Source organism: Empidonax traillii, unplaced genomic scaffold, assembly GCF_003031625.1.
Source record: "Empidonax traillii isolate 1590-97213 ecotype Southwest subspecies unplaced genomic scaffold, ASM303162v1 scaffold1320:size131145, whole genome shotgun sequence".
Lineage (NCBI taxonomy): Eukaryota > Metazoa > Chordata > Aves > Passeriformes > Tyrannidae > Empidonax > Empidonax traillii.
This window is the reverse complement of record NW_020956513.1, coordinates 29,066-55,189: the sequence shown is the minus strand read 5'-3', so window position 1 is coordinate 55,189 and position 26,124 is coordinate 29,066. Positions and strand designations below refer to the sequence as shown.

The 26,124-nt window shown below is 37.2% G+C and overlaps 1 protein-coding gene across 1 annotated transcript in view; it reads right to left on the bottom strand.

The window, feature by feature from the left end:
- Nucleotides 1–24,770, bottom strand: part of FRMPD4 (FERM and PDZ domain containing 4) — a gene marked incomplete at its 5' end in the record, with an annotated part of 31,036 nt that extends 6,266 nt beyond the window's left edge. The window contains 10 exons of the mRNA XM_027906552.1: nt 155–293; nt 3,566–3,748; nt 4,327–4,416; nt 6,762–6,888; nt 8,126–8,262; nt 9,021–9,140; nt 11,093–11,224; nt 14,223–14,330; nt 15,492–15,596; nt 24,725–24,770. Of these exons, the coding sequence (XP_027762353.1) occupies nt 155–293; nt 3,566–3,748; nt 4,327–4,416; nt 6,762–6,888; nt 8,126–8,262; nt 9,021–9,140; nt 11,093–11,224; nt 14,223–14,330; nt 15,492–15,596; nt 24,725–24,770 (1,187 nt within the window). The remainder of the gene's footprint in view (nt 1–154; nt 294–3,565; nt 3,749–4,326; nt 4,417–6,761; nt 6,889–8,125; nt 8,263–9,020; nt 9,141–11,092; nt 11,225–14,222; nt 14,331–15,491; nt 15,597–24,724) is intronic.
- Nucleotides 24,771–26,124: the final 1,354 nt, after the last annotated feature.

The window sequence follows — 26,124 nt, the reverse complement described above, 5'->3', positions numbered from 1 at the left end:
ATTGCAAAGCTGAACTGATATACTGTGGTGCTATGTCTGAGCCAGCAATCAGATCTTACTCGACATAGCCCTCTATTTATCCAGAGGTGCTCTGTCTTAAGCTGACTTCTTCTTTATACACTTGAACATTGTAAATATACTGTGAGATGAATACCTGTTTCTCGGCTCCCTGTATTTTTCTTGTTGGCCATGTTAAATATGGAACGCCTTGAGTCAACCAGCAGTCGGTAGTATCCAGCTGTTAGGCAAGCAAGATTCATTGCATCTGATGACTCCATCAGAAGAGTAATAGGCTAAGAAGAACACAATCAAGTTAAGGCCGTTCCTCCTCAATTTGTTTACCTGCTGACAACACTAGTATATTGAAGCAAAAGGAATTACATCACAAACACTACACTGAAAAATACACACAAGAATTTATTTTCCTCACTACCATAAGCATAAAAAAATCTTGAAAAGGGAGAACTCCAATTGTACATCTTAACAGCTGATTACTCTTTTTCTGAATGAGGCTAACCATTTTATGACTCTTGCTCCATCTTTTTCTTGCATAGATACTTTTTCCTTGCCAAAGCACTATTTAATGTTACATTGAATCTGCCACGGATTAAGAACCTGGTACATTAGTCATTGGAGTCTTGCAGCAGTACGGGAATCCACAGATTCAGAAAATAAGGTGCATTAAGCATATATATTAAGCAAGACATGGGAAGTAAACACTCAGGGAAAGCTGAGGTTCAGAAAACACAGTAGCTTGGTTAAAGCTATCATTACACAGCAGATACAGTGAGAGGTTAAAAGATTTCAGTGTTTGTGGCCTGGCATTACTGAAAAGACAAGCGGTAAAAAACCAAGCAAATAAACAGAGATAAAAAGAATGGAGAAAGATCCTCAGAATGGAGAAAGATCCTCAGAATGGAGAAAGAACCTCAGAATGGAGAAAGAACCTCAGAATGTAGAAAGATCCTCAGAAGGGAGATCAGCAAAGAAAACAAACACAAAGCACTGTAAAAAAAATCCAGACCAACAAAAATGAGAGACTTCAGAGCTTTGGCAAACTAGGGCTGCCAGGCTAGCAAGCATCAAACCTGAGATACCCATGTGAAACATCCTTTCTTTAAAACCTTTTTCTTTTTTCAATCATGTATACATTTCTCTGTCTAAAAATTTTTTTCATGTCTCTGCAGCTTTTAATACCAAAAGCTGTTCTCCTCAAATTTATTTTAAGGTGGCTAGCCTTTACAACTCCTAGACAGGAAATAAAAATGAAGCCCTTATCATGATGCATAGACAGAAATTATACCATAGACAACCCATTTTATCACTCATATTTTGTAGTGACTCATAGCTATGTGGACATTTGTGACAATTTATCATAATTTAGCATGCAGAGCGCACTGTCACAAGACATGTGCAAGGACCTGCATCATTCTTTCCAGGAGGAATATTATATGCAACAAGGATGGCTCTCCAAACTACTCAGCCCCTTACTGATTCTGGTGGAAGCTGTAGCCAAAATATAACTGATGATCACAGCTTACTACCAAACCCACAATAGGCCTGATGGGTTTTTAAATGCCTGTGTTGCAGTATCTTAGGCCAAAATGTCCCAGGTGCCCTGAATGTTCTATAAACAGGTTTCAGCAACTCAGAAAAATTTATGCAGTTTTTTTCTTTAACATATTTTTTGCTACAGCTTGAGCATCCAATCAATACATGCTTCTTTTAAGATATTCAATTACAGCTATTAAAGATACTATAAATTATTAAACTCACATCAGGTTAATTCATCTCTGTTATTTTGAGCAACTACTAAAAATTAAATTTGAAATACTACATTCCTCTCAAATTTTCTGCAGTGATTGGAAGAAACGGAGGAACTCTACAGAAACCCCAAATTGCTGGAAATAGTTCTGTGAACTACTGTTAATCTGCTGAACAGTCTTATGACAACTAAACTTTTTTGCCTTCTTCTGCCAAGCAATACATGCTTGAGAACGTATGAAAAGAAACAAAAAATAAAAATTGGAACTGTCCATTCATGAAGAAAGTAATGGCATAAATGACATATACTAGCATATTCAGAACCTGGACATATGAACCTGTTACCTTAGGGTAAGTTAAGGGATGAAACCATCAGTTGAGAATACCTACCTTTGTGTGCCTGCATCTCCTTCGCAGGACATAGTGACAACCCCTACCTGTGCCCCAGAGAGAGGCATTTTTTTGTCAAATTCTATCCAGAGCCTCCTAGATTAGTAATTTTAAGTCAGTCTCTCTGACTTAAACGTGTTGAAATGCAAGGATATGAGGCATATACGCAATTTGCAATAAGACAGTAACAGTATTATAATATAAAACATAAATCCATGGTAATAAAAAATAGTATGGCGTACTGTGCTGCATATGAGCAGATGGGAAGGATTTAATTTCTCCATCTGTAAAAAGGTGATAACAGCTTTCTTACAAGAGGGCTATGAGTTTAGCACAGCAATGCTAACAGGTAAAGCAGGCTGAGATCCTCATATGTCACACTGCTAAGAAAAGCAAAAGAGATGCTGTGTTTACTAACCTGTAAATTTCTCTTAGCCTGCTGTCAAAGAGCATCTACATTAATTTACAGCAATTCTTTTTCATTAATGTAAATACATGGAAACATTTCCAGGTCAATATATCTAAAGCATTCAAAGCAAAAGCATAGTAGAATATTCCTTATGTATGCTTTTTCTGTATAGCTGGGTAAGCAGAAAAAACTGTTAGGCTCTATTTATTTTAATCAAATACATACGTTTCAAGAACTATTCCTTCAATCTCTAGTTATCCTTATTAATGTCCAAGAAAGTCCATGAATCACTTCACTTCAAAACCAAATAGAAACTGCACAAAGAAGAACCAGGACAATATAACATACTTAACTCCACTCATTTTTGCCAGTAGATGCCATAGATGCAAAGTATTACGTGGGATTCAAGAGAAATTAAACAACTAGAGATAGATGATGAGCATCTGTGAATATATTATGCAGGGCAAAGCAATGAACTGGAATTACAGAAGCTAAGAAAAGAAACTATGCCTTTTTACAGTTTATCTAATTGGTAACTGCTATGTGGTTGCTTGCAGTGGACTTTGCAGATGTAACACTGGACTACAGGGGACACTGGTTCAATGCAGCTGGTGATTCTCTAATGGTAATAATATTGATTATTACACTTCCAATGGTAATAATATTGTCTGTTAGAATGAGCTTCAAAAGAAGAAAAATTTCATCATCACCTCTTCTATCCATGGAAATCCAGGAAGACAACAACAAAACCAGTTGCCTGGGGTCAGGCAAGAGAAAAATCAAAATAAAATATAAGTGCTGCAAAGTACCTGGCTGGTACACTGTAGAGCCCTCCAATGCCCAAGCCATAGTATACATACACTGTCCAAATAAAGAGCTAAAAATGCACCCTCAGAATATTATTGGCATGAAAATATTCAGAGCAGCATGGCTTGATATAACATTCAAATAAAGACAAAAACATTATTTATGGATATCAAAATAAATTAATAACAAACTTACTTTTACATCTAAGACATGCAGCTCAACTCTAACATTGATTTCATCTTCAGTAAACATCTCAATTCTGTTCACATGGCTGAAGTCTGCCAGGAGAGCCACAAGGTTTGTTTTGGTGTTTATCACATGGCTGATTCCGTACCGTGGTCCCACTAACAGTGTCACTTCTGAACGCTTTTCTCCCTGCTTTAGTGAAAAAAGTAGAGGTAAAAAACATAATAGCTACTGCATAGTGACAAACTGCTTTCAGTGATAACTTTCATTTATATAGGGCTACATTTCCATGGCATTTCTACATTAAAGATTATTATGTTTTTTCTAATAAGATACACAAGAGCATACTTGATTCATAATTAAAAAAAAAAGTAAAGGAATTTCCTGCTGGCTGTTGATTGGACTCTAGTTTTTAGATGGGCAGTTAGACGGACAGACAGATGGATGGACTCTCCTTCTGTTGAAAGAAAAATGTTGTCATTAAGATTTTTCCAGAATAACAATTTTAGCATTCCATAGTTAATTGGATGGTGCTATTTGCTAGAAAAGTGTTACCTATCTTCAAATCCCCAATAAAGTTCAAATTATATCAGGTATATTATTTTCAAGATGAAAAGGAAAAAAAAAGTGATTTGGTTCAATTAACAATAATTTTTAAGTGTATGAATAAAACCTAAACTCCTAAGAAAATTATATGATCCAGCTTTTGAAAAAGAAAAAAAAAAAAAAAAAAGCATTGATGAAAAAATAAGAGAAGAGAGAAATGTTACCACTAGTGTTGCCTTGAAAACACGCCCTCCATATAATCGCAGATCACTGAGGAACTTCAGATAATGCACCTTGGCTTGCAGAGCAGAGAGCTGAGAAAGGAGAAACAGGGGTAAGAGGTAATTGTGAAAATCCTCACATTTTAAAATTCAGAAAGAAAATGTATTTGTGTAATTTAAGGAGAATGGACTGCAAAAACAGCTCTTCGGAGGTTGAAACTAAATCTTTACATGCTTGAGTTTCAGATGAGGAGAAACTGTTTTGTTCTTAACATTAATATCTTTCTTGTTTAGTTAAAATGCACTGAGGACTTTGAGAATGGGCAGATCAGAGCACTGGAAGAACATGGTAACTGCTTCAATGAAGGGAAAATGTTAAAGTACTCAGATTAAACATCTGTTCATTGAAGGATTTCAAGGATAAGATAGCAGCTCTCCATTCATAAACTCCATCAGTTCTCAAATGTTTATGTACCTATACAGAGAAAGAGAACAAAGAATTTCCTTTTGTCAGCTATGTATATTTCATTTTGCTAGGTACTTGTGGTGCTTGGCAAATTATCCCAACTTGTTACTGCATTTCCTACTTTGTAAAATGAAATTCTTCCATTATATTTAGTAGGTAGTAAATCTGAAAGCTAAATACAGCACATCAATACATATGATCATATCATGTAATACATGTCGTAATTTGTTTCCTTTTTTCCTCCTCTGAACTTAAACTCGCTACTTAGGAAATAAAACTTGGAAACACTTTATGAGACAGAAGGGAAACAAGAAACAGTTAATTTCACCCAAACAGTCTGGACCCAAACCGTTTACCTCCCTGATGTAAATCCTTGTATCTGGACTTTTGAAAGAAACAGTCTCACCTCATTTGCTGGTCTCCTTTCAGACACTGAAATTCTAATTTAAAAAATTATTTGATCTTGAACAACATTTTAAGGACCCCTATCCTAAGTTTTTTCTAGACACCAAGCAGGTGTTCACTCAGTGAACAGAAATACACAGGGGTTGTAAAAAACAGGAGAATCCTGAGAATGAGAAGCTTCCCTTCGTGTGAAGGAAGAGAAGGCCCCAGAAAGAAATCAGTTCCTGTGTTAGTACCTACAAGTGAGACAGAAGGTTACGATGAGCTCAGACACTTTGTTTCTGAGACCTACCCAGTTAAAAAAAAAAAAAAAAAAAAAAAAAAGCAGGTCGGAAACATCATATTTCCAAAGCTCAAATCAAAAAAAGCGAAGCAAACCCATAAAGACTGCTTGTTGCAGGAAGGGACGGTTGCAATATCTCTTCTAAGCAATAACTGATACTGCACGCCACTGTAAGGCATACCTTACACCCGCAAAGTCTGCAGTAGCAACAGCTTCCAAAATTAACCCAAATTTACTCTACCAGGATAAATAATAAGCAATTGGGCTAATTTAGCTTTAGTTTCAGCAGTATAGGAGACATACAGTGCTTCAGAGAGGTGGTCTTTATTCCTGAGCTTCACAGGTCAAACACACAGAGATCCGTTCACAGTCATGATGTGATCTGAAACCTCCAAGAAGGATTTCTGCTGATTGCAATGAACCTTAGCTCAGGTACCAGTTATTTTGAGGTTTTTTGGTTCAGAAAAAAAAAAAGTGTCATGAAGCAGGATTCAAATAATTTTATGTCCCAACTAGTCACTCCTCGATTCTTTTTATAGTCCATGAAGAGAAATAAGCATTTCTAGGACACAAGTAATCTGGCCTATTTTTGGTTCCTAATGTGGGATGGGATGAATCGCTCCCTCCAAGTGCCTATTTCTCTCCATTGACTACAAAGAGAGACTAGATGACCTGCACTAAGAAACCTCATTACTGTGTCTAAAAGCAGCCTCAGTTGTATGCATGTAACAAAGACATTTCTCAGAGATATTGTTTTCTCCGTGTTTTCTCCAGCTGAACTGAAAGCTCAGTGCCAAAAAAAGCATTTTACAACAGTAAGGAGGGTCATTTACTGTAAGGACCATCATCTATCCAGTTAGAACTTGGCCAGCAAAAAGTCTCTCTCTATTGCATAACAGAAAACAATCTGAAAAACAACAATTACGTCCAGCATGTTGGTTAATGTAATTCAGATGAGAACATCAGAGAGAGAACAATAACTTTCCTAATGAATCTGCTATTCATAGAAAGCACTAAATTAATTTTTAAAAATATATATATATATCATACATGAGGTATTAGTAACCAGTTCTCTGTCATTCTCAAGATAAGAAAACAGTTTAGTTGAGGCATAATTGATTATATTTAATTGTTCTTGGCTATGTTGTATGAGCACCCGAAGTGAAATCTCTGAAAATATAATGACTAGGTGTTTCTCCAAAGGATTAGCTTTAAATGTTTCTCATGTATGCCACCCTTTCTCTTCTTTAAAACATATTTTCCATTAAGATGCAAATGTAATACCTTTTTTCCTGGAGGAACTAGGTTTTGATTTGCTTTGACAAGGTGGGAAAGTGCTTTCTTTATGTTCTTTTCTTTCATGCTTTGTAGCACAGCAGATGGAAGAAAAGTCTCTAATCCCCATTCTTTTCTGCAATAAAAGGCATATATTTAATTTCACATTTCTGTGATGATTATTTATCTAAAGACTGGTGAGTACAATGTCAAGTGAATGATCACCTGAAAACAGGAGAGTTGATCAAGTCCAGAGTTCTGCAATAACACATTATTTTCTAGATTCAAACTATGTATTTCTTATGAAAAAGATGTTTTAAAATAAAAAATAATCTATCTGCTATCCCTCCCACTTCTTCAGTTGTGCCATTCAGAAAAAAATATTTAAGTTTGATGTTTAAAGATTATGTTAAACACCACTTAATTATATAGGTAAGCACCATTACAGAATTAAAGTAGCAGATAATTTACAATGTAATGTCAGATGTAATTTTATTTTTGAGGTTTCCTTTAGAATATGCAAACCAGAGAGTCATTTTCTTTATCTCTTATATTTTTTTTGGGGGGGGAGAGGGTCCCCCTCAAAAACAGTCCCTGCCCTTTTATCAAATTTTTTCTGCTTGAAGCATCCCTTTTAATAGAAGACTGACTTCTCACTTCTAAGTAATTATTTTTGCTGATTCATTAATAGAATAGCATATAAGACAATCTTCAATACGATGGATCAACTCTACAAGACTGAGGGTGTAACAGTTACTTCTATTCTGCAAATAAGCTACGCAACAGTAACAAAAGTTTTAGGGTTTGGGGTTTTTTTAGGGATTTTATCGCAAGTTTTTTGTTGCTTTGTTGTTGGTTTGTTTTGTTGTTTTATTTTTTTTTTTTTTAATCCAACTAGATGTACTCATTTGCACTCTGGAATTTTTCTTTTTCTTTGTAGTTGCATATACATGCTGTCTAACATAAGACAGGTGCCTGCTGGGATACTTCTGCATTTAAGAAATAATACACAATGGAGTCTACGACCCTACTGTTTTCTGAATCAATCAATAATCTGGATCTTACTATAATAATCTTTACTAAAACCTTAGGACTCAGACCATATAAATTTAGATCTTAAATCACTGAAAGGAAATGAGTTAAATCTTACTTACATTTATACGTTACTTCACATGCCTAAACAGATGACCAAAAGGTAAATGCACCAAAATGACCATACATACTGCTCTTAACACACCTGAATCAATTTCAGTGACAAAGAATAAACCTAAAATTGGTGCATACATACAGACATATTAAAGAAACAACCTTAAAGAATCTCCTAGTTACTACTAATGTTTCACTTTTAAGAATACACAGCATTCTCAACTTACTCTATGTATTTGAGGGAAATTTTCTGAGTTTGCTTGGTGGTCACAGTTGCAATATACATTTGTAACGCAGCCAACCGCAGGGCAATGTCATATTTCAGTTCTGGTCCAAATCTTTCCTGAACCACATCGTTACAGCTCTGCCAAAAAACCAGTAGAGGGAGCATGAAGTTAAAAAATCTTGCACTAAAAAAAAATCATTTGGGACTTCTTTCCTTGTCTGGGGTTTTGCTTTTTTTTTAAATTAACATTGCATTTGGAATAACCTCAAAAGCAGACCCAGAAGCAGGATCATGCTGAAGGTCAGGTTGTTGCTCTCAGATGTGTCAGATGCTCACCAGGACATGGGTACTCGGGAAGAATACCAGTACTTCTGCCAAAGAGCAGAAGGTATGAGTACTTTGACCTTAGCTCTCTTCATTCTTTCTTGGCAGAATAGTAAACCTGCATCACAGAGAGTGGTGGGAAGTTATCAGTGCATCTGGACTCAGGATAGCAGGATTCTACCTGGTGAGATACTCAGGAGAACCACATTGCTTGTGAATCAGTTTTCCCATCCAGTTTACTGGAAGTTCCTTTTCAGAGATCATTTCTGTCTGACATTACAGTCCCATAAATAAGTATTAGCAATTAATTCAGCTTCACTCCTTTCTAAAGCCAAATATACTTTGGAAAGATATCAAAGCATTACTGTTTGGAGAGACTTACGACGAAAGAGGACTTTGCAGATGATAGAGATTTGCACATTCCCCAAGTGCATTCATTGGCTCTACGCAGCACAAAACAAAGCCAGGATTTATGGCAGACACACTTGCTATGTGAAGATGTAGATTTATATATACAATAAGTCCATTTTTTTATTCTCCTTTACACTAAAAATCGTTGTACTTTCACTTACCTGTACATAGAGATATTCAAAAGCAACTGGATCTCTTCTTAAAAGATCAATGGGATCCTTTGGGACAAAGCTAATCCTGAAAAGACATCTCATCTTGTGCGAGCTTGGCCTTTGGGTCACCTAGGATAGCGCAATAAAAACATTAGAGGTTGGCAACCCTGGTTGAGCCACGTGCTCTGTAGTCTCAGGCAATGTGACCCAGCTCCAGAGCCATGCAGTAGCAAGAAAAATAATTCTATCCATCAAAAAGCTCTGCCATGGGCTACTTACTAAGTTCTTCAGCTAAGAACATCATATTTATAATCTTGTGAAAAGACTTTTAAACTCATATAGGTATGACTGCCTGATACAACTCAAAGCAACAGAATTCACTCACTCAAAACCAGAGTGAAAGGACAGAGAAAACAGATTTAATGAAAACCATCCAAGTGAAATGCAAACTGAGTTGAGTTTCAGCAGGACTAAAATACTTATAAATGAGAAGAGGTAAAAGGTTTTTGGAGAGAAGTCAAATTTTATTTCTTAGATTGTCTGAGAACACAAGTGAGGCCCACCTTGGATACTTTCCTTACTTTCTCTTGCTTATTTTAACCCATTAGGCAAATTATGAGAAATTGGGTCTTTTTTCCTGGATTGAGAGATCTACTTCATGACTTCTGACCAAGACCCAATACATTAAAAAATTTAAAAGACCACTTTGCTTGTTGGTCAGCAAGACATTTTTTAACACCTAACACTGTATTCTGGGTATATTCACAAGAGACCATCACATAGCTAATGAAAAACTGGATGAAAGGGTAACAGTTCAATAACACCATTGTAAATCATGGTCAGCAGCAATATCATAATGGCAAATTAAAGTATTTCTGATTTTACAGGAACTTCAAAGAAGACACACCCAGAATTAATGTATTTTATCTAACTTATTCACTTAGGTTAATCCAGTTAGAGAGTTAGGGTACTTTATAGCCTACAGCTTTATTTTATAAAACTATACTTTTAAAAATCCCCAATGGAGTCTCTGTCTTGCCCTAACAATTTTCAAAAGGTGTATCTATCTCACGTTGTCTCTGATCTCATTCTTAAGTATCTAGACATACTCTGTACATATAAATAAAAGCTTGGGATGAGAGTTTTGAAAGCTCGCTGTGTTGGTTTATTCTGTTTATTCAGAATTCTTCTGATTTCAATGAGAATTTTGCCATTTACTTCAAAGGAGACAGCTAGGCCAGGACAGCGAGTACAGAGTATTTTAGGATATTGTGCAATCATTGTGTAGCTTATACCCTCAAGAAAAGAATGTTAACATGGCAAAAGCAAGTGCTTAAAGACAAGAAAATGCTAGAAAGACTGTTAGTTGGCAAACTAAGCTCCTTCAGACTCTGGTTATAGGATCAAGGAGATTCTGCAATTTCAATATTTTTCCCTGTCTCATCTAAGAATCCATTTCCATTTTTTTTTTTTCAAATTTAGTTGAAATTAAAAAAAAAAAAAAAAAGTTTTCCTAGAACTCAGAAATGCAAGGGAAAAATTTTAGTCTTAACAATTTGGCAAAATGATAAGCAGCTAAAATCAGGGTACTCTGCTGGTAACTATGAAGCAGCTTCACCTCTAGTCACACTTCCCTGATTTAAAGAAGAAAATCACACCAGCATTTCCTGGGTCACAATTTATCATCACTGAAGCAACATAAGGTGTAAACAAGACAAACCTGACTTCCTCAGAAAGAAGAGCATTATTCTCTCTCACCCAGATACAGATCTATATAGTCAGACTGGAACCGAAGATCAAAATAAGGTTTTTAAAGAAATTTGGGCAGACTGTGGTTCTTAGAACTTCTTAATACTTCTTAATGGTCCAATGAAGCAATGAAATATGATGTTTATAACAGAAAAAGATGTGTTTCTTGTGAGAACCTGATTCTTACAACCACATCGAAATACTGTTGACGTTTGATAGACAGCATCAAACTATAAACCTTGTAGATAACTCACTTGAGTAATGAAAAAGATGGACAATTTACTGATTAACCTATATCATTAATATCTGTTTTCACATATCATTACACAAACCTGAGTTAGAGTCTCCTGTTCATGTAGCAAAAGGAGTTTTGTTCCAGATCCTTCAACCCTCTGCTCCAGCATCAGGGAAAAGTGTTCAATACACTTGATGGAAAGCTTTTCTTGGAGCGTTAAGATGACATCCTAATTAACAAAGGATTCATAAAATGTACTTAAATTCACAAAGTGCTTGGGACCGAGTTATTCAGTGTCCCCCACCCTGCATGTACCTGCATAGGATGGAAGCCCAGGCTCCGTTCCTGTTCTGCACAAGTGTACAGGACATCCCACCTGTTCACCCAGTGAAAAGTCAGCGTTTTTATAATCAAACATCCCCAAGATGGTATCAGACACAAACATGAAAAGTATATATGTGGGATTGCTGTGAATGGACAACATTCTCTGTGGTTTAATATGCAGATTATACTGGTGTGGTCTTTAAATCATATCACTCTCTCTCCCTAGAAATAAAAACCATCAGCAAAGGAGAGTTGATCTTGCCACTAGTCTCTTCACTTCATTGGGGCAGGGCCATCAAGCAGTATAAACCCAATTTATATGTTCAACAAAAAATAAAAATTAAATTAATGGCCTTTATTTGTTCTTATGGTAAGAGTTTTTTTAAGTCCACTTCTTGTGTTTTAAATGCTCACAGAAAAGTCAGTGATGATGATACCTGTGTAGAACAACAGTTGTAAATTGACAGACCATATCAATTTATAGTACAAACCCCCAATTTTAGAGAGCTCCAATTCGCTTTTTTCAAAGTGGATTATGTCTAAGGGTAGTTAATTTGAGAATGACTGTTTCTAAAACAATAGCTAAACAAACCTCTTCACAAAACCACTCAAGCAATCCCTACTTTACTTTCATATAACACTTTGTAAATGTATGCAGGTTATTAATATCATCTGACAAGGTATCTTTCGCTTTAGTGAATGTTCTAGGAAAAAGAAATATATAATAACCCATCATTTAGAAATAGTTTCACATTATGTTAGTAACAAGATTAAAATATTTCTATCCCTCCAAAACATTTTTAGATATACATAAGTATCCAGATGGATAGGACTTAACTCATTAAGAAGATCATGACGAATTGTAATCCAAGAGTTTTAACATAATTGAGTAACATAATTACAGTGTGGTTACGGAAAATCAAGACTAAATTGGTGTAAGGACAAAAAAAGTATACGGGAGGATGGGACAACTTTGTACAATGTAAAGAATATAAGACACTATTAATGAATCACAAGCAATCACTCTAAATAATGGAACCTAATATACTATTCTGATTAATGGAGAATTTATTGCTTACACATTAAATCTACTTTTATTTATACTCCTAAACTATGCTATAAAGACAAGGGGCATAACAGTAACATGAAGAAGCATAATATTACATGTAAGCTTCTAAGAGGGAGTAATAATGGCACTGTTTTCCCCTAGCTGTCTTGAACCTTTTAAAATATGAAGTAAAGGCACATAGGTGCTGAATTAGTGCACCAAATGTTTTGCTAGATATCCTCTCATCTGGTAACTTAAGAGTTAGCCCAGGTGCTATCTCCCATCAACAAGGCAAATGAGGACTGCAGTTTTAGCAGCACCCTCCTTATTAAGTGGCATACTACTGGCCTGCTAGGCATAGAAAAAAACTGCCTTTACCTTGACTCAAATGGGGCATGTCTACTTCACCAGCAACAATCCACACCTACCCATACACACACATGCAAGGTCTCAAAATATATAACTGCCTGAATTAGATGCAAAGAAATTATTCCTACAAATAGTCAAAATGACTAAGGTCAAAGCAGGTTTACAACCTCAATACAGCTACACAGATGAGCCCACATGGGTACCTGTGCAAACAACTACAGATCTGATATATGGTCTTACAATACATGACACATCCATGACAGAACTACTAATGCAATGTGATGGCTAAAGACTGATCTTCAGGGGCCAAACATCCTGGAACAGGTTGGTTGGTTTTATGTTCATAACAGAAAATACTAGGAAGTCAGCTCGTGGGCCTTAGAAGGGTAGGAGACTTCACTATCTACATGAAAAATGCCTCCTATTTCTTCACCTAACCAAATTCTCAGATGGACTGAAGAAATTGAGTATCCATGGACGTAGAGTGGAGACTTGTGTCCATTACCTGCACTCAACTTGTGCCTAAGGTATATATATGAACAATTAACAAATATTGCATTTTTAAGTGTGACTTCAGTATCTGTTTTACCATCATGGCGGAGTAAATTTCTTCTCGTCTACCTTAGGAAATCACTCTGTTTGCTATTCTAATTGATTGAGCACGTTGCTGTACACAGTGAGCACAAAGGTAGCCTTTCTTCAAATATGCATAGTTTTAAAATCCCTTAAAACTAGCAAAACCTGGCAATGTAGCTGAGAATTGCATCCTCAGCCACCACTGATCATTCCCACTCATGCACCTCTCATGTCTTGGTGTCCCAACTGTGCAAACTCCATGCAGTGAACTAGATTTGGTAACCAATCTGTGTTAAAACTAATGTACCCAAATAATAAGGCTTAGGAGTCTAGCAGCATGCCCAACAGCTCTAGTCACGCTGCTCACTGTGCTACTCTAAGGCTCTCACAGACACTGATGATGCCTCTGATTTGGGAACCTACATGGAACAGTGTCACAGACACTCCCTAGTAGCCTCAGCTGTGTGCCAGAGTTTCACCTTTTCATTTCTGTTATGCAAAGTGTGTTATGGAAAGCATAATGTGCATTACACTGAAGTCAGCGATTTATCACTGACATAACCCTACGATATCCCATCCTAATTTCATTGGATGATAAGCTAGATGATATTCAATTAGCAACCAACATTTTAATCTTCTTAGCTCCTGACTTTTGCTGACAAATCATGCTTGTGTTTGGCAGCATATCAAACGATAGGACTACGCAATATTAATTGTGCTCCAGGCACATTACAATCATCACTCCTTCTTCTTTGAAAATAAAATATATTTTTAGCAGTAGAAAAATGGGCCAAATCCTCATTATTTCTAAACTATGACTCCAGCCCCAACTGAGCACACCACTGTTCTTAAAGCATTCCAAGTAAATGATAATTACTGAAGGTCTCCTACCAAGGTATATCCAGCCTACCTTTATTGAAGTGCTGCAGTCAAAACGGAAAGATTTGGTTTGTCCATTTTCAAGATACACCTTTAGAACATTTGGCATGAAAAGAAGCGAGTTGTCCTTAACTGTTTCCTGTCAAGCAAATTAGTGAATCAGGTTACAACATGCAACAAGGGAAACCTAAACACTGTTCTATAAAGAAGTGCATAATTTAGATGGAAGGAAACAACTGAAAGGGAAGGTGTTGGCCCAAACTGAACGCAGAAATATCAGTGCCCTCCAAGGGTCTAGCCATGCTCATTACAGCTGCCCTCTATAAGTGTCTGTCAAGAAAAATAAAACTTTTCACATACATTTTGTGTCTGGCTTGTAGTATTGTCTTTTCCTATATACTATCTCTCTGACAATGAATTGAAACATTTTCAATAAAACAGAAAAATGGATTACTAGTGAGCTATTTAATATCTTTAATCTACAAAATGGAAACTGCAGTTTCATCAGTAAGAATTACAATCATGGTGGTTTATGTTTTCCTTATAGTTGGATATTAAATGCTAGTATCTGTCATCATTTAAGAAAAGTAACATATAACATTGCTACTAAATCTGATGATTCGTAACAAGGATAGTAAAATAAAGAGGGAAAAGGAAGGGAAACAAACAAAGCTGGGGGGGGTGTTGTTTTTTTGCTTCTTTGTATTTTAAAAAGCAGAAATTGCTTTTGAAAAAATGCAATATCAATTTACGATTGGGAGAGAGTTGCATAAAGACATGCGAGCGGAAAGACGTTCTGGTAAATTATGAAAATTATCTGGGAGTTCATGTTTAAGGAGGAGTTCAGTGCCTCTCAAAGGGAGGCTGACTTTGCCTGACTTTGCTGGAAACAACAAGTTCAAGTAGATAAAACAGGTTTTAAAGAGGTCTGTAAGGTAATCGGTTTTCCTAACTTGGTATTTCTCTTGAACTTAGGGGTTTTAGTGATACAAAGCTGACCTGAAAACAAACAAACAACAAGCAAGCACTATTAAGACTATAGACAGACACATATGCACTATCACCACAAAATGCATTCACTAGCATTTTAATTTTATTTTAAGAGACAAATTTTCCACAAAATTATGGGCCCAATGGACTTAAAAAACGGTCTTTGGAAAGCTTTAGAAACAAAAATCCCTTTTCATTGCAAGTCTATCACCCTTATTTCTACGATATACTTCCTTCCCTTTCCAGCTATAAGCCATACCTTTGGATGAAATGCTCAGTCCTTTCTGAGGTTAAATAGCTAAATACTCACCGACACCTGGCCATTGATAATTACTTCTTCTGAGAAGCGCACTTTGACAGGATTGGACTTCAATCTTGCCTTTTTTGCAGCACTAATAAAAGCTGATTTAGGAGACTGGAAGAAAAGATGATGATAAGATATTTCATATAATTTCAAATTACAACCTTTCTTTCCCTTTTCAAGTATTGGCCCTGTTTCTCACACACTGGGAGCTCCATGTATACTGCAACACTTTGCATGATGTTCACTGCAGAATAGAAATACAGTCAAACCATAATGCATCCTCAGATAATACATACGTACATACACATAAGGAATCACCAACGCATACTGCAGATACTGAAAGTTATCCTACTGTCAGACTGGAGTGATGAGGAGTGCTCTCAGTGTACACACAAATTCCTTGTAGTGCTTCCACAGTGACTGCTGTCAACAAAACTTGTCTGCAAGAATGTTCACTGACCTTCCAGTGACCCTTCTTTAAACAATGAATAGAAAATTTTTTATAATCTGTGACCCACTAGATAGTTATATACATAATTTTTGCCAAAAAAGTGTCTGAGACCTCTCCAAATATAGTGGCATCTCACTGTATTAGTCCATTTAAAAACACAGGTGAAAACTACCAGCAGGCTTCCCCTGAAGGTATCCCCTAAAACACATCCTGTGCAAAGTTTGCCTTCAAGAGGTCAAAGACTTTGTAGGGCTTCATGGATGAGAAGTCTAGAAGCATTCCTAATTTTGTTCTTGGACCTACTTGACTTTTACCTGCTATATTATACGATGGATTCTCCTGTGATCAAGTGTTCAGTCTTTGGAAAAAAACAAGTCACTCCATTTGTGGAGATTGGATAACAACCCTTTTTAGTAACAAATTAAATAGTCACAGTCAATCAGGTCAGCTACAAACACAGCCCTTCTGGCATTGCCTAACTTCGTAACCTTGATAATGGGCAATGGAAGAAATTCTGGCTTTGGCTGAAAATCACTAGTCTCTTTTGGGCCACGCTTTGGTCTTTTCTTTTTTTTTTTTTTTTTTTTTTTTTTTTTTTTTTTTTTTTTTTTTTTTTTTTTTTTTTTTTTTTTTTTTTTTTTTTTTTTTTTTTTTTTTTTTTTTTTTTTTTTTTTTTTTTTTTTTTTTTTTTTTTTTTTTTTTTTTTTTTTTTTTTTTTTTTTTTTTCCAGTAAAATATAAATTAAGGTCTTCATAATCTAACTCCTGAGAAATGGCCTTACTAGATTTGGATAATGAAAAGACTAACTCATTCTGGTTTGCCTGTGAGAAATAAGGGCAGGCATCACTGGTGATGATCAATGCAGCATGACAGCAGTCCCTGTAAACACAGGAATTCTTGTCGCTATCACTCAAATTTTGACTCTACTAACAGTCTGCGGGAGTGATGGAGTAGTCCAAGGCCACATGCTCTTATTGTCTCTTATGTCTGCTGAAACTGTTTAAAAAAGTTATTTTCTTGTGATGCAGAGGCCTTGTATTTAGTAACTAGCTGGAAGAAGTCTCTAGCTCATTTCTTTATGCCTTTGATTTATTACCACTTTGAAAACATGGTAACTATTAACCATAAGCTCAGTATCAACCAGTGAACCAGGAACGAACGATGCCACATTCTCCTAGGAAATATTAGAGACATGCAATAATTCGTGGAGCACAATATAGAATGAAGAAATAAAAATAAATGTTTCACTTTCACAGTTCAATCTTTCTTACTTCTCTAGCAGCTATGACCATCAATTCTTGAATCAATAATTGTAAATGACAGAAAATTCAATCCCATGAACAAACCAAGCCCAGCTTCCAAAGTCAGTGCTGAAAAAAAAAAAAGGAACATCCCCCAGAAGATCTGAAACAACCACCAAAACAAAAAAGTAAGTTAAAGAAAAGAAAAAAAAAAAAAAAGTAGGTATCTCAGGGTAGGGGACCCTGTTGACTTCTTCAGCAAGAGGGGACAACATGGAAATTGAAGCAGCTTACCTATTGTACTCTAGAGCTGATTCCTAGAAAGACACAGCAAAGGATAGTACCATGACAAATATAACAACTCTACAGATGTCTTCTCTAATTTCCCTCCTCTGCATGTAGTCCCCCTCTGCAGTGTGGAAGGTGGATAGTCATGGCACCCAAGTCATGGACTGCAACCTGTTGTTTCCCACTGCCACAGGGCAGCCCAGCTATAGGACAAAGCTACTGGTTTTCCCTTGCAAGGACACAGGGGAAAGAGCTGCTTTCACTTAATTTTCTTGCTGGAAGAAGCTTTGTACAGTTGTTTGCCCTTACTGCAGATGAGTCACCAGTCTGGCCACTCTTAATAGGCAGACTGCCAAATGTTCTCCAGATTCTGGCAAGGTTATTTCCATACAGCAAATCTGGCAAACCACTGTGTGTCTCTGTTGCTCTCTACAACCTCTCTCTTTTCCTCTCTACAACCTCAAAAGTCACTTGCAGGGGGCATAAATACTAAAATTATGCTATTGCAAAAATGCAACAGGGGAGTCAAAGACAACAAAGATTTGAACATATGTGAGTTCCCAAGAGCTCCTCCAAGACATCAAGTTTAATGTATATATTGCACAGCCGTGGGAGCACACCATGGTCTACCATAAAAATGGGGCTTCCTTCCATTTCCACTTCTCTTGCAGCAACATAGGCAGGACTCTGGCCCTTTGCCAGACACTCTGGGTGAGCTTGGAAGCAGATTGCTTTCCAAAAGGCTTCAAACTATAAACCAGGGGTGTAAGGAAAACTAAAACAGCTGCGCTAGGCATTTGGGGGAACGTTCTCTGCTAGTTAAAGGTTTGAGTAATAGCACAGCTTTTGCATTTATTTGCACAATCTCATTGTTTCTACCGCCGCATCAACTTGGCACTTGACATTTTCTCTTTGAGAAAAGAAGGGTTTCCAAAGAATGCAGCAAATACCTGGGAAAACAGTTGGGTTTGATTGTCAAAACTTGTTTGTCTAACAAAGCCTCAGAAAGATGATATGCTGCTCTATTCTATTTTGATGTCTTTAGGTTTGTAGAAGAATATTATCAATTAATGATTTTCAGAGTGCCAGGTTCATTTGTTTCTAATGCTCTTTTAGCCAAATGGAAGCCATTATCCTCAGTTAATGACCTTAAGCAGGAGGTGTTTACACTAATGCAGAACATTTATCACTGTAAGTAAAGTATTTGTAATGTCACAGATAAAAACAGCTCAATTTGAGTGACTTTTGCAAAATGCACACATTTTAACAAGGAGTCAAAATAATTCAAAAACCCCCAAACTTCACACTGTGTGACCTAAGCACTGCTTCCTATTAAAAGCTCAAAGTTATCAGGATTTTAAATAATTTTTGCTTGCTTACACAGAATTCAGAAAAAAAAACACAGCTGATTATTAAAACACTACTTAGAGAAACTGCTAACAAGAAAAATGAAGCATTGCACAGAGATTTGCCTGAAGAAAATGACAGTGAAGACCAAGACCCTACTTTGAACCCTGATTACCAGGGACTGCAATCAATGGGCATCCCATCAGCAGGGTCAAAACACAAGAGATTGCTGTAACAAGAGGAGACTTTCTACAAAATGTTATTTTCTAATTTTCTGGACTTCTCAAAATTAGATACTATTTTTGTCAGCAGCATTATAACAGGTCATTTTTAGATAGATCTTAGAGAAAAAAATCCTACATTTTGTGAGAAACTTTTTTGATGAAAATAACAATGTCTAGTACTTTGTGCACTTTTGCAAGTAGACTACAATTTGGGGGAGATTCTAAGGTAAGTGATTTTTATTTGCTGAAAAAGCCCCTTTGAGTGCTCTAGCCAGTAGAGGTGCTGCAACAACAAAATCTTTATCCATGCTCAAGAAAAAGAAGGATTTAATATTTAGAAGAGCATAGTGTAAAGAGTAAAATTATAGCAGTATAGGACAGTCACAAAGTGAAAAGAAAACCTGCTCTCTGACAGTAAGTATCAAAATCAGAAATACTACATTTAAAACTACAAGAAATGTAGCTTTCAAATAGCCATAGAGTGTATATATACAATAAATTTTAAGCCTGTTACTCAAAAGTAGTCATTAGTTTAATATGAAATACGTTTGCCAGGAAATAAGGAAAAAAATGCATGACTGCAAAAATATGTTGACTTGTTGGTCTACCTCTAACAGCAGTTATACAAGCCAACATTTAGGAAGCAAATAAAATGTGAATAAGAGGAATAATTAAATTTATAAATGAAAAAAGGACATAATGCCCAAAGGCAAACTAAATTCATAGATGTGAATGAGGCTGAAACAACTACATTGGCTCACAAGAGCATTGTAGAAGAGCAGATAGGGACATGGAAGATATAAAACAGAGAAGTTTTACCAAACAGTAGTTTTTTATAACCATATGGCACTGACAGACCATCAGCAGGACTATTTCTTTGTTAAACTCTCAATACAAGTTTAATTGCTGAATTAGTCATCAGATCTGGGTTCTCTCTTAAAACCCAACCATCTATCATAGACAATTGTATTTTAATATTTGCGTTACTTATATTTTACCATTTTTAGATAGTAATCACAGTCTGTTCATTAGTCCCATAGGCTCTCAATACGATTGTTGCCACAATCATTATGATCCATAAATGTTATTTATTGTAGTTTTTTCTGCAAACATTCTGTCCCAGACATATAACCATGTTATAACAAGAAGCATGTCTTCCAAAACAGAAAAAGATCCTATCTTTTTCCCGTTGCAGAAATTAATGCACAGCAAAATCGCCATAGATCTTAGCTGGGCCTGGACTTCATCCAAGGAGTTTAAGAGATTAATCATGAAAGCAAGCTATCAAATGATCTCTGCACACAAAATCTGAACAGATATCAAATAGGCAAGTTAATTGATTTGAGTAATGCTTAAAACTTAATAAGGCAACAGTCAGAATGATATTTCATTCACAGAATAAAATGGTCAGAAATTATAATCAAATGCTACACTTCCAGAAATCTAAACTCTGAGCTGCTTTAACTGCTCAGTGACCTCCTTATAAACAATGGTGATAAGAACCTAGCAGAGATTTGTAGATTGATGGAAAGAAAAAGACAGCCTAATGCTTTGGTTTGGTCATAATTAAAATGAAATTTTAATGAGTTTCAGCATTAAACAAAACTGAATGCACGTAAGCAAAAATGATCTGCAAAAGCTTTCAGACAATACTGAGTGAACTACAGAGTACTATAAATCTAGATCATGTCTACTTTCAGCTGCAATCTCAAAGGATGGTTAGTTGAATGCAAAACCAAAACACACTCTAAATAGCGCAAATAAAAACATTTAAGAAACAGCACTCTTGTAATCCATCTGGGCGGATATTTTTCACACAATGGTAGAAGGGAAATCACCATCAAGAAGAGAGGTTGATGAAATGTTTTTAAAGATGTATTCCTGCCAAGAATGGGGAAAAAAAATCAGTCTTTATTTAAAAGCTCTTACTTTTCTTTTGTCTGGTTTCTACTCCATCATTCCTATTTTACTGGCAAAATAGTAAAATGAAACATGGAGGAGGCAATATTACAGAAATGGGGAAAACACACTGTAATTTTTGAAGACATAAATATCGTTTCCAACTGTAAGACAAACTGTATTTGCCAGAGGACCCCCTGTACAGGTTAGGTACTCAACTGGAGAGCAGCAACACCCAGGACTTCAGAGCTGAAAGAGATGTGATCCAATAGGCTCAGGCACTACTGACAGACATGTTGTGGCAGCATGAGGGCCAGCATGGACCAGATGTTTGAGATGAGTCAGGAATGCTTGGAAGACTTTGCATCCCAAGCTTTGCACAAACTGAGGGACTCTACATTGCTTCAGGGCCCAAAGCTGGCTGCACACACAAGCAGTGCCCCAACTGTTCCAAAACCCTACACACACCTTTGTTTTCACTGCAGAAAAACTAGGAGTTGAAAGCGGTAAGGAAAGGATAGTATGAATCAATAAAACACTGGTCCAGACAGGTAGGGAGGTAAAATAATACTGCGCAAACAGTTGAGATCTGCAGGGTGCAACAATTCTACAGTTGAGGATCTCCCAACTAGCTCATTCCACTGAACCATCCAGACTTCGGGAAAAAATGGGTCAATCAAAGACAGCACCAATATGCATACATCAATCCCGTCTTGTAACTGCTCTGTGCACATTCTTGGGGAGACAATCTTCATGCCTACATGAAACAAAACATCCAGCCCCCCCAAACACAAAGCACAAGAGTGCTTTTTCTGTTAAGGGAGAGCTGGGCAACTCTGACAGACATACCAGAGTGGAACAACACAAATATATGTATACAATGGGTACATCACTCCAAATGGCTGGCAAGAGAGTAAAGTATTTCAGTGCCATCCTTAGCTAGGTGACATCTAGAGGAGGTTCAGTTATTTATTAGTTTTTGGTGCTACATAATGAGAGGAGCAGATTCTGCCTTGTCAGGCCTCACACAGAGCTTGGACCCAAAGAGCTGGGAATCATAGAATCATAGAATTATAGAATCATAGAGTGGAAGAAACCTTAAAAACCACCTAGTTCCAATCACCCTGCCATGGACAGGGATACCTTTCACTAGACCAGGTTGCTCAGAGCTCCATCCAACCTGGCCCTGAACACCTTCAGGGATGGGGGCATCCATAACTTCTCTGTGCAACCTGTGCCAGTATCTCACCATCCTCAAAGTGAAGAACTTCCTCCTAATATCTAATCCAAACCTACTCTCTTCTGGTTTGAAGCCATTCCCCCTTGTCCTGTCATTACATGCCCTTGTAAGTTGTCTCTTTCTCCAGCTTCCTTGTAGCTCCAGCTTCCTTGTAGCTCCCTTAATGTACTGGAAGGCTGCAATTAGGCCACACCAAAACCTTCTCTTCTCTAGGCTGAACAATCCCAATTCTGTCAGCCTCTCCTCATCAGAGAGGTGCTCCATCCCTCTAATCATCTTGGTGTCCCTCCTCTGGACTCACTCCAACAGGTCCTTTTGGTGGTGGGGTGCTGGGGACCCCAGAACTAGATACAGTACTCCAGGTGGGGTCTCACCAGAGAGGAGCACGGTAGAATCACCTCCCTCACCCTGATTGTCATGCTGCTTTTGATGAAGCCGGGATATGTTTGGCTTTCTGGGCTACAAGCACATGTTGCCAGCTCACATCCAGCCTCTCATCCACCAGCACCCCGAAGTCCTTCTCAGCGGGGCTGCTCTTGATGCATTCATCCCCCAGGATGATACCAGGAATTGCCCTGACCAAGGTGCAGCATCTTGCACTTGGCCTTGTTAAACCTCAGGAGATTCTCATGGGCCCACTTCTCAAGCTTGTCCAGGGCCCTCTGGATGGCACCCCGTTCTTCAGGAGTGTCAACTGCACCACTCAGCTTGGTGTCATCTGCAAATCTGCTGAGGATGCACTTTGTCTGTGTCACTAATAAAGATATTATTGGTCCCAAAAAGGACCCCTGAGGAACACCACTTGTCACCAATGTCCACTGAGTCTGACCACTACCCTCTGGATGTTGCCATCCAACCAATTCCTTATCCACTTAACAGTCCGCACACCAAATCTCTCACCAATTTTTAGAGAAGGATATTGTGTGGGACCATGTAAAAGGCATTACAGCAATCTAGACAGATGACATATAGCCCTTCCCTTGTCCACTGATGTAGTCACTCCATCACAGAAAGCCACTAGGTTGGTTAGGCAGGATTTGCCCTTGGTGAAGATACCAGTCATGACTTTCCTTCTTCTCCAGGTTAAAGGCTGGAGTAGGACTGTAACTCTGCTGTAAGATCTTCCACTGAACATAGACTGCACAGTTTATTTGGGTTTTAGCTTCCCTTACATTCAGTACATATAGACTTCCTCTCAGACCAGCAGTGTAGTGATAACAGGTCACAGGACCTCACAAACATGTAAAACTACACTTTACTGTCCACTTTTAAGGACTACATATAACTGCACTAAAGCATATGCCCGTTCTTCAGCTGACATTTGAAGAAAAGAATGAAGTCTGTCAGTGGTTGAAACACACTTTTCTTTTTTTTCATAAAAAAAGAAAAGTGGATGAGGATTTATTTCCCCCCATATGGTCACTGTGATTGAAACCACTGATTGTAAACTAGTAAGCTTTAAAGACAGTTAATCAGACCATTTTCAATTAAGGTGGCTGATGTTGACCAGACCCCAGCTCACATTCCTGACAGTAGCCTTACTGTCAGGGTGGCAGCCCCTGCCTGGTTTTGCTGTAGTATGAATGCTTTTCCCCCATTAATTATTTGCAGTGCAGACTGGCTTCTAGAAAGGGTGCAGGAGGAGCAGAAGTACATGGCCACCTCAAAATTAACCAGAAAGGCTAATGACTAGTACAAAGGCACACTGCAGTGGCCAAGTTGCATTAGCAAGATGTACATTTTGGTAGCTTCATCAGATAAACTTGTTTTCACATCTTTGAGCCAAATCCAGCTCTTATTCTTGGGTGAAAAGGATACAATCATTCCTTGCTAATAAAAACCACTGTTTATCAGGCTAGCTAACAGGGAGCTGAATGGATCTGCTTAATCCGAATCTCCTGACGCATGACTGAAATCCCTCAGCAGCCCACAACATACACATGGCTGTGCATGGATGCATGGCAAGAGATATATGTGTTTCCTCCCCTGGCTTGGCTTCTCTCCTGTTCTCATGTGAGATGGGTTTGAGCTGACAGACCATGAATCCACTCCCACAAACCACAGAAGTGTGTCACATAAACCAGCTCCAAAGTGGGCTGCAGTTTGTCCCAGTCCCTTCAAGCCAATCTGACACAATCTGTCTGTCTGTCTCCTCTCCCCTCACCTCCTCAAGTTCTGCACTGGAGATGCAGGCAGCTGTACCCTTACACACGGTACAGCTGGTTTGTTACAGCAGCGTAACTCTGTGGGACCAAGGCAGAAATAAGAAAAATCCAGAAGCCGCAACAAATCAGAAATTGAAGCAGAACTCAGCAACCTGTTCCCTGGTATGAGTTTAAAGACTCTATTGTTATTTAACTTAGTAATGCAGCCTTTGAGTGCAGGACCCAGTGACACTGTCTTAAACATCACCTTTAAGAGATTTAGCCCTTATTGCACTTATTTTTTTTTTATTGCACAGATAAGGTAGAGACACAGACAGAATATAGGCAGAAAAAGAGGGGATATGTTGCTAGGAAACTAATTCAGAAAACACTGACAATACTTACAGGGTAAGGTTGAACAACAGTAAGGAGGATTGATTCTTTGCAGCTTCTATAAAAAGAAAAAAAGTAAAATCAAGTAAAGATTCATACTTTTATTCACTACAGATAACCAGCTTTTCTTTTTAATGGAAAAAACTGAAGTAATATGGCAAAATGTTTATTACAATGACATAAGAGAGAATTACAGAGATTAATAATAGACCAGAATAACACTGGATATTAAGAAATAAGTTTCTTCCAATTTAGAAAATCGAATTGACTTAACTTTACAGTTTATTTATCCTACAAATTTTTGCTTCATCAGAGACCTTCATGTTGCAATAATGGTTGTCTCTAGCAAGAATGAAATAACCTTTGATATAATCATATTAGTTCAGTATCTACAGACTACAAATTTATTTCACCTAATTTACAAATTCAAGTCATTTTTTATACCATCTAGCTCTTGTACGCCTAAAGCCAAATCTATTTGAAGACAGCAGTATTTTCTTCAAAACAAAAATGCAGACAAAATTTAGTCCCAATTTCTTCTCTAGGTCACCTTTTAAAATGGGTGGAAAAAGACTAACGTTTGCTGAATACCCCCATTAGAATTTTTACACTTTTACAAGATTGCTAAAGAAAGGTTTTTCTTTCAATTTAAAAAGCTCCTCTTTAGGATGAAAATAGTAAATGGAAAACATATGAGCAGCTCTAAAAAACCCGATATATTTATCGAATAAAGAGAAGAAATTATTAGGAATCTTGATATGATCAAGAGATCTAGACAAATGGCACATGTATATTTTGACTACTGGCAGGTGATTGGGGGCAGTGGATAAGTGGGGAAAAGTAAAGCGGAAGAAGAAGGAAGAAAGGCCAATCCAAGTCAATATCTTTTGAATTACCTTGTTGGTCAGATGGCTCCTGAGGGCAATATTAGCTAAGAAAAAATCAGTTGCCATTTTGTTGAGATGGAATTGAATTTCTGTTGGTTCTACTATTTTCAAACACAAATTGATTACGTGACTTATTGCTTGGCTAACTGACATGAAACTGATTTGGCATATCTGACCTGTTCAGCAGAACTAACTAAAAGAAATCACACTGTATTAGTAGCATAGCATACAGTGTCACCTTATATTCATACTCACATCTCTGATATGCAAATTAAAAAGCCAAAAAGCAAAGAAAATGGAGAGACAAAAGGCCAAGTCAGAAACTCGTCTGGAAAGCCAGGCTACACTTGACAAAGCAAACATATCACTGAATACCAACAGGGATAGCAAATTCTACTTTTGTCAAAGCCATCAGTCATGCAAGTGACAAGGTCTGACCAATATCCCCTGCCTAGAGAAAAATTTGTTAAGCTTCAATTTACTTGTCTTATTAGATATTTGTATTATTACACTAAAGAATAATAG